The sequence below is a fragment of the Triticum aestivum genome, chromosome 7A (assembly GCF_018294505.1).
Source record: "Triticum aestivum cultivar Chinese Spring chromosome 7A, IWGSC CS RefSeq v2.1, whole genome shotgun sequence".
NCBI classification, from domain to species: Eukaryota; Viridiplantae; Streptophyta; class Magnoliopsida; order Poales; family Poaceae; genus Triticum; species Triticum aestivum.
In genome coordinates, this window is record NC_057812.1 from 477,529,049 (window position 1) to 477,538,748 (window position 9,700).

Sequence of the window (9,700 nt, forward strand, 5' to 3'; positions counted from 1 at the left end):
GCCCCGCCGCCCGTTTGTTGCTGCCTCCCCGTCCCTCCTCGCCGGCGACCGTGCCAGGTGACGAGCTCGCCGCCGCTCGTCCCCACCACTGCTAGCCACCCCGGATCCGGCAAGTCCGACGATCTCGATCTCTCTCTCCGGCGAACCTCGTTCAGCGCGCCGCCTCAGATCCAGATCCGATCCATTAGGGTGGACTTTTGCCTCCCCGTTTCAGTATTTTATGCATTTTTCGTCATGTCATAACTCTGCATCCGTAGCATCAATTCGTGTGTGTAGCATATCAAAATGTTCGTCTCGACGAGTACATCATTTCATCTCATTGCATCATTTTCATTTGAGCTCATCTTGATACCCAAAATGCTATTGGAAGAGGGCTATGTGAGGAATTTGTCCGATCTATTTCAGCAAATGGCATTTTGTCATTTTTGCCATGATTAATATGTGCATGCTATGATCCTAAGCTCTACATGTGTTTTGTTAAATGCCATGCCATCTTTATAGGGGTGTATGCCATGTATCTTTGTGATCTTTGTGATGACTAGCACAAGCATGCAAAGTAACGTAACCGTTGATGCTGATTTCAGGGACTTAGAATTTTACTAAGTCCTTGTCCTGATTTTGTTGTTATGCCATATGTTCATGTTGTTTCCTAGTGATCCATGCCTTTTTTGAGGATGATCAGTAAGGATGTTTTGTTTATATTGTGGTGCTCTATCCTTCATGTCTTTGTTTGCATTTATGGAGCACCCTAGTTTGAGTCAATCGAGCTCTACTTTTACTATAAAATGTTCCTGGCAGATTGTTGACATGTTTAGCGATTTTGCTGAGGATGTAGCCATTGATCCGTGCATGCTATGATGTTTTTCTTGCCATGTCTAGCTTTTATGCCATGTCTTCTTGATGGGTGTATACTTAGTTTGTCATGCCATGCTCTGTAGTGAGTGCATCAAGCTCGTAAACATGCCTACTTGTTAATCTGTTTTGCATGCTCCAGTTTTCACTAAGTCTGAATCTGTTTATGTTTTTGCCATGTTCACATGCTTGCAATTGTATTTTCTGATCGCTTTTGGCTCATGGTCACTAAGGGAATTTTGTTAAGTGCGTTGAGTATCTTCATGCCATGCTTTGCTTTGCCATGATATGTTCCTGTAGCATGTAGTTTTCATGCTCTAAAGTTTGGTTCCTGATGATAAATTCCAGACTTGTGTTAATTTTAAGTCTGAAACCTGTTATCTTTTGCACTTTTGCCATGCTTGTTTGAGCCTGTTAATGGATGAATTAGCCGTAGCTCAGTGTTCATCTTTTGTCAAGCATCTTGAGTGGATTCCTGCCATGTATTTTGTTGCCATGTTTGAGTGTTGTAGCATATTTATCTTGATGCATTTGGATGGCTACTTGTTGTTTATCGCAGACCGGTGCCATATTTGTTTTGCTTGCCATTTCCAAACCGTGCATCCGATCCCGGTGATCTTTATATCGATTTCAACCGAAATCAACTCCTCTTTCCAGTGGCACTCTTGGATTTCCAAGTTGAGGCCAGGTACAATCAATCCTTTCCAAATCATGCATATGCATCACATACCGCATCCCGCATATCATGCCATGTTCATGTGTTGTTTGGTTACTATGTTGTGTGCTTCTTTCCGGTGTTGCTTCTTCTGGTTGGTCCCGATAACGTCACGTTTGTGAGGACCCATTCGACTATGTCCGTTTGTCTTCTTCATGGACTCGTTCTTCTTCCTTGCGGGATTACAGGCAAGATGACCATACCCTCGAAATCACTTCTATCTTTGCTTGCTAGCTGCTCGCTCTTTTGCTATGCCTTTGCTGCGATACCTACCACTTGCTTATCATGCCTCCCATATTGTTGAGCCAAGTCTCTAACCCACCTTGTCCTAGCAAATCGTTGTTTGTCTATGTTACCGCTTTGCTCAGCCCCTCTTATAGCGTTGTTAGTTGCAGGTGAAGATTGGAGCTTGTTCCATGTTTGAAACATGGATATTTTGTTGGGATATCACAATATCTCTTACTTAATTAATGCATCTATATACTTGGTAAAGGGTGGAAGGCTCGGCCTTATGCCTGGTGTTTTGTTCCACTCTTGCCGCCCTAGTTTCCGTGATATCGGTGTTATGTTCCCGGATTTTGCGTTCCTTACACGGTTGGGTTATAATGGGAACCCCTTGACAGTTTACCTTGAATAAAACTCCTCCAGCAAGGCCCAACATTGGTTTTACCATTTGCCACCTAGCCTTTTCTTTCCCTTAGGTCGGCCGGCTCAAGGGTCATCTTTGTTAAACCCCCGGGCCAGTGCTTCTCTAAGTGTTGGTCCAACCCAGAGCACCGTGCGGGGCCGTCCCTTGGCAACTTGGGTTACGTTGGCTCCCGTACGCTTAGCTTATCCGGTGTGCCCTCAGAACGAGATATGTGCAGCTCCTGTCGGGATTTGTCGGCATAGCGGGTGGTCTTGCTGGACTTGTTTTACCATTGTCGAGGATGTCTTGTAACCGGGATGCCGAGTCTGATCGGATTGTCTTGGGAGAAGGAATATCCTTCGTTGACAGTGAGAGCTTGTGATGGGCTAAGTTGGGACACCCCTGCAGGGATTTGATCTTTCAAAAGCCGTGCCCGCGGTTATGGGCAGATGGGAATTTGTTAATGTCCGGTTGTAGAAAACCTGAAGTTGACCTTAATTAAAATGCATCAACCGTGTGTGTAACCGTGATGGTCTCTTCTCGGCGGAGTCCGAGAAGTGAACACGGTGTTGGAGTTATGTTTGGCGTAGGTTGTTCTAGGATCACTTCTTGATCATAGTTTTATCGACTGTGCCTTGCCTTCTCTTCTCGCTCTCATTTGCGTATGTTAGCCACCATATATGCTAGTCGCTTGCTGCAGCTCCACCTCATACCTTTTACCCTACCTATAAGCTTAAATAGTCTTGATCGCGAGGGTGTGAGATTGCTGAGTCCTCGTGACTCACAGATACTTCCAAAACCAGTTTGCAGGTGCCGATGATACCGTACAGGTGACGCAACCAAGCTCAAGGAGGAGCTCGATGAAGATCGTGTTCTTTATGTTGTTCCGTTTCTAGTTGATCAGTAGTGGAGCCCAGTTGGGATGATCGAGGATCTCTGTAGCATTTGGGGTAGTCTTCTTTTATTTTGGGTTCCGTAGTCGGACCTTGATTGTATCTGGATGATGTAATGCTTTATTCATGTATTGTGTGAAGTGGCGATTGTAAGCCAACTATCTATCTCTGTCCCTTATGTATTATATGGGTTGTGTGAATATTACCTCACTTGCGACATTGCTTTCGATGCGGTTATGCCTCTAAGTCGTGCTTCGACACGTGGGAGATATAGCCGCATCGAGGGTGTTACACTTGTGCCAGAATATGTAGGAAATATTGAGTGCCCCGGATTTGTGTGTTGAGTATCTTGGTAGTTGTCTTTGATCGATTTTCAATTAATGTTTTAACTATGAACATAGGAAATGTCTGACGACGAAAAGGATTTCGGTATTTGCAAATACTGCGAAGACGAGCGCGGCCTGTTCGACGGAATCTTCCTAGATGATGATAGGCACTTCAGCATCAAGCTGGACGAGAACTTCGAAGTGGATACAGTAAGTCACAACGACAAGTCCTTTTTCGTAATTAAGCATGACATTTGCTTCATTTGCTTCAACTTATAATTTAAGCATGACATTAAGCATGACAAGTCTTTTTTTACTATTCTACTAGCGTATCCCCTGCCATGCAAGAGTTTTTGTATTGGATAAGATAGGTTTCAGTCGTACTATGGAGGAAAAGAAAGTTTACATGAAGACCGAGCATGCTTATATTTTCCACGCAAAATTATACAATTCAGACGACTACACCTATTTTGGATGCAAAACATGGCGAGCACTATGCAAGACTTATGCATTTGAGCCTGATATGGTTATCACCTTTGATATTCGTTCGGAAGATGATATTGAAGGTAATACCGACATCTGGGTCGATGTGCAGACGCCTCCAGTTATACCATTATGTAAGTTTCTCAACCATATTTATGTCTTTGATATTGTTTATTCAAAAATAGTTGACAACTAATTTGTATTGTCAGCTTATTTCGGTGCAAGCAAACATGTCCAGCGCTTGGTAGACATGACCTACTACTGTCCCGGGGCTGAACTAAACTGCGAGGAGCTAAGTCATTATGTTTCATGGCTTTAGGATCTTGATACTATCAAGAAAAATTTTCTTCCTGCATTTAGAAATGGTAGTACTGAAAACGTGCGACCAATAGTGTTCGTAATGAACTACGGTCACATCTATTTAGGAAGGATGGTAAGATTTTTACTATTTGTCCTCAGTGCATCTTTTCCATACATTATTTTTGAAGCTAAACTTCATTGCTAAGTATGTTACCATACGATGTTCTTCAACAGGGACTCCCGATGAATGTTGTGCCTTATGGGATCGAGACTAAAGGTACCATGAGTATTATTAGCTTACGTCCAAGATATCCTACAGATTACTTTAGTGCATTTAAAATTAGTGACGGATGCTTAATAGTGCAAGACTGGACCAAATGTGTGATGGAGAAGCGCAAAGAAGTACTAGGGGGCAGCAAACAGATGCGCTACCCACGATTAGGAGACAGGTTCATCTGCATTCTCCAACTTGATCAAGGAGGAGAGCTACACATGTTTTATGTTATTTTACCTAAGAGAGAGCAGCAGGAGTGATTAACTAGCTAGAAATGAGTTTGAGGATGATGATGTGCTACACTATTACTATGATGATAAAATAGCTAGTGTTGGTGGTAATGACTATGATGATTATTATTAGCTAGTGTTAGTGGTGATTAAATAAATACTGTTGGTGGTAATGACTATGATGATGATTAAATAGCTTGTGCTGGCGGATTAGATTCAAGTGGAGGCAACATGTGGTGCACATTCAAAGTACTACTAGTCCAAACTAGATCAAGTTTGGATTAGTAGTATACTTTTGACATGCACCACATATTGCCTCCACTTGAATCTAATCCACCTTTATTTGACACACTGTTATGGACATAATGATGTAAACCTCATAACTGGTATTGTACCAATATTTGTACGATGGCGCATAAATACACTAAAAAATAAAAATAAAAAGAATACTAGTAGCGATGGAGAGAAAACACGCTGCCAGTAGTTACATTAGCAGTAGCGTGGGAGTGAACAAACGTTGCAGCTATTTGTCCTAGCAGTAGCGCGTGTACTGCTAAGCAATAGCTGTAGCGCCTTATTAGTAGCGCGCCTACCCGCGCTACTAGTGAGCACAAAACCAGCGCTACTGCTAGGGTTTTTCCTAGCCTCCTACTGGATTGATACCTTGGTTCTCAAAAACTGAGGGAAATACTTATGCTACTTTGCTGCATCATCCTCTCCTCTTCGGGGAAATCCAACGCAGTGCTCAAGAGGTAGCAAGGCAAAAAAAGTTGTCGTCGACTGGTCTCAGGAACCCGTTGTCGAGCACGCTCGTCGAGTGCATGCTGAAGGTTCTCCAGTCGAGTGCGCTCAGCCAAGTTGGCCAGGTGCGCCTCCTCCAAGGCTCGGGCCTCAGAGGTTTCCCCAACGATGGGCGTGTGGAGTGCATCCATGTTGCGGCGGCGAAGCTCTTCTCTCTACTGCGAAGAAAGGGGTTCGGGGCGGTACTCCTCGTGAACACGTGACGGATCACCGTCACCATCACTGTCGTCGTCGCGGCGGAAGCCAGGAGGACTATGTGGTCCGTCGACCATCAGGACTTCAGCCGCAGGATCGCTGCTATCGCATTCGGATGCGGTCTCGACGGAGCCGGTCGAACAGGTCGTAGAGAGTTTCGTTGGGCTTGATTGCCGCGACTTATGGGGTGGCCGACTGACGAGCCACCGCGTGTTTCACCCACCGCTGAAGCCGTGATCGACCAGATCGCTTGCGTCGGCGAACAGCAGGGAGCGAGGACACCACGGGAGCCGACCGATACTAGGCCGATGGCTGCCGGAGAAGGACGCCGCGAGCGCACGTGCACGCGCGAAAGTGCGTCGCCCCGCGGACGGGGAGCGCCTCAACATCGAGGGGAGCTTCCTGATGCCAGGTGGAGTCGTCGGCAACGAAGACGAGCGCGCCGAGACGGATCTCGCGGCCCTCAGCCAATCCACCGCCAGAAACCATGATGATGGGAATCGGAAAAATCGCAACTTAACCAAAAAGTCGCTAAGACACCTGCCCCACGGTGGGCGCCAACTGTCGTGGTTCTAAGACTGACAGTAGAATGAGGGGTAGGTATGAGGAGGCAAGATCCCAGCTATGGTGAAGTTGTACACACAAGATTTACGAGTTCAGGCCTTCACGATGGAAGTAATAGCCCTACGTCTCGGTGCCCAGAGGCGGTCGACTGGATTATATGTGTGTGGTGTTACAAGGGGTGCGAACTCTTGTCCCTGAGGAGGGGGTGGCTTATATAGAGTTCGCCAAGCCCCTCCCGCCCTCAGTTACACAAGGTTTAAAGTGCATAAAGATGGGGCGTTTCTGGTAACGCTAGTAATAAAATGACATAAATGACCATTATGTCTACAGAGTAAACCTTCGACCGTTGCTGTTCAGAGTGGCTTTCGATCTTCTGTCTGTCGAGTGATTATTGCTATGGTCGAATGACATATAGTCTTCCGAGTGGAATGCTTCTGGTCGAGTGGATCATGGTATCCCTTGAACGCTTCTGACTTTAGGGTGATGTCCTAGGGGAGGGTATCTAGGTCAGGCCTATGATCCTACCCTAGATACATAGCTTCATCAAGTGGCCCTAGCATTATTTTTTGAAATTGCATCTCATTTATATTAGATCAATACTCCCTCCGTTCCCTATATAAGACCTTCTAGCTATTTCAAAATATTGACTACATACATAATAAAATGAGCGAACATAAATGCTAAAATGTGTCTACATACATATGAATCAAGAAAAAGCTAAAAGGTCTTATAGTAAGGAACGGAGGGAGTAGAACACCGTATACAATCAGATATAGGGAAACTGAACCCACAGATACGAAAACTACCCTAAACAAAAGGGAGACTATGATACAACTATATGCCTCCAAATTCTCGCCAAAGTTGCAACCGTAGTCGAGTCATTGTACCATGGTAGCTCATGCCAATAATGGACAACATCAAGAAATCCAACCACTGAAGTATACATACAAAGACCTGCAGAGAAACAAAGTGGCCCTAGCTAATGTTGCCTCCTTCGCACACAAGTCAGCAGCGAAATTGGCAGAGCCTATTACAAAGTTTATAGTGCAGAAACTAAATAAGCCTGATACCATAAGCACTTTATTCTGCATGCCAATCATGCGTTGATGGGAAACACAAATAATGTGTTGATGGGAAGCACCGGAAACTTGAGGCATGGTATCAGGTTACTCATCTTTGCTTTATCAGATACCTTGAACATTCCAAACTTAGTTAGCAAAAACATACTACTAAGAAATGATGAGAATTCAAAATCATCAAGAGTGACTCACTCCTGCAACGATTCACTGGTTGTCCATCACGGATTCCTTAATGAAGCTCAGAATTATCATCAGGAAGCACTGCCACAGTTGACAACCCGTCGAACAACGGCTTTTCATCCACACCACCATCATTATTGCCATCCATCAAGAAGAAGGAATGCGGAACAAGGCTTTCTCTGAACCTATGTTTCTTAAGATTCAGAAACACGCTCCATTCATACCGTGTGGACAAACTGCCATCGGCACCAGAAATATACTGCAGATATTGCCACCGAATGCCTGTCTCTCCCTTTCGAGAAAGGAGGAGCAAATCTCCTTGGATGTCCGGCACTAGAGAGAAGGCCACCACCTGCAATTTGATCCGGTGCTTCATTGACCAGGCCCAGCTGTGGTGATCCTGTAGCACCCAAAGATCAGCTGTGCCACCGCGGAAGGCATACAATCCAAGAGTGTCGTTCATCTCAAACAGCTCAAGAAGGGGGCCCTCGACGGGCGAAATCATATGCTGGAAAGACTCGGCCACGGTGTCGAACACCAGCATGTCGTTGACCTTGCCGCTGCCACCAGGCAAATGCACGGGGTGCCAGTAAAATCTGCCGTCTGCCAGCACGAGCGGGTGCCAAGAGAGCATCATCGGCAGCGCATGCACCTGATGCCCGGACGCCCACGGATCGAGAGGTTGCCCGACGCACCTGAGCTCGCCGGATCCGACGGTGTGCACGTGGTACACGGCACGGCCGTCCTCGGCTCTCTTCAAGCAGCACAGCACTCTGTACGACCCCGATGGGCGGTGAGGGTACAACCCGGAGATGCAGGCGGCGTGAAGCAGCGGGAGAGGAGCGCGCTGGCCAGTCGCCGGGTTGCAGATGTGGAGGCCGCCGTAGGCGACGAGGATGAGGAGGCCGTCGCAGGAGGCGAGCACGTCGAGGTCCCCGGCGGTGGCCGTCCGCGCGACAGGGCGCTGCTCGCGGGTGCAGTGGTCCAGGGCGTCGATCCTTCTCTCATGGGTTTCTCCGGTGGTGACGAGAGGGAGCGACGGCTGGCGGCGGTGGTGGGCGAGGAGGAATTTGGAGTCGGAGGTGAGGCGGCGGTGCCAGGAGCAGCAGACGGCGCGGCAGCGGAGGAGGGGCTTCGGCGGCAGGCGGATGAGAATCTCCCAGGTGACGATCTCATCAGGGAGGTGAGGCCCGCCGACGGCCGCCGCTTCTGCCATGCTCCTCTCCTACTGGATCTTTGGGGGAACTTGTTCTAGCGGCAGAAACACCGCAGGAAAGGGAGCATAGCGTTCAGGATTTCAGGTGAAGGCGCCTTCAGCTTTTACACCAAGTGCGTAAGCAGGCGGATTCTAGGTGAGGCGGGTTCGGAATTGTTGGGCCAGCCGAAACAAATACACTCACGAGGAAGTGAAGTACTGTAGTAGCCAGGACGGGCCATGGATCTGGTGCAAAAACTAGTACAGGCACTGCATGTTCCTGGCGCCCAACAACCAAAGAGTAGGCAGCAGTGAAGATGGATAGCGCCCGAGGTAGGCTGGCTGAAAATTAATACAGATGCAGCGGTCAGCAGTACTGATGGGTATGCAGCTACGGGTGTCGTGGTGAGGAATCATGAAGGTACTTTTCTGTTGGCCAGAAATACAAAACTTCCTGGAATCACGGATCCATATAGTGCGGAACTCCTTGCAGTTAGAGACGCTGTCCGGCTAGCAATGGAGATGAATTGGAAACATGTTATTGTTGAGACGGATTGTCAGACTATCAGGGATGAATAGGAATCTGCCGACTGCCGGTCGACGGGAAGTACTGTGATCAGAAAGATTAAATCTTAATTCCTCCGTTCCGAATTACTTGTCGCAGGTATGAATGTATCTAGATGTATTTTAGTTCTAAATACATCCATTTCTGCGACGAGTAATTTGGAACGGAGGGAGTACATCCCAAACTTTCAGGGTCTTAGCATCCAATACGCTCGAAGAGAAGCCAATGAAGCTATTCATTGTTGTGCAAAAGAGGGATTAGTTACTGCTTCAAGTGTTGTTACGTATGATATAACCCGTGAGTTCTTGATTGCAACCATGCAATCAGATGTAAATCGCCTGATTATTGAATAAAATTGCCAGTACGGTGGTTATAAAAAAGATGACAGTTTAGTTAGTCGGTCTTGAGAGATGGCAGTTT

General features: G+C 46.8%; 1 protein-coding gene across 1 annotated transcript; it reads right to left on the reverse strand.

The window, feature by feature from the left end:
- Positions 1–6,967: 6,967 nt before the first annotated feature.
- LOC123147658 (F-box protein At5g49610) lies at positions 6,968–9,033 on the reverse strand. Its single transcript, XM_044566923.1, has 2 exons — positions 7,533–9,033; positions 6,968–7,453 (listed from the first exon to the last, which is right to left on the reverse strand). The coding sequence occupies exon 1, from the start codon at positions 8,734–8,736 to the stop codon at positions 7,570–7,572; it is 1,167 nt and encodes a 388-aa protein (XP_044422858.1). The 5' UTR covers positions 8,737–9,033; the 3' UTR covers positions 6,968–7,453; positions 7,533–7,569.
- Between the last annotated feature and the right edge of the window lie 667 nt (positions 9,034–9,700).

Excerpts from the sequence above, each read along its gene's own strand:
- LOC123147658 (XM_044566923.1), bottom strand. The coding sequence starts at position 8,736 with ATGGCAGAAGCGGCGGCCGTCGGCGGGCCTCACCTCCCTGATGAGATC.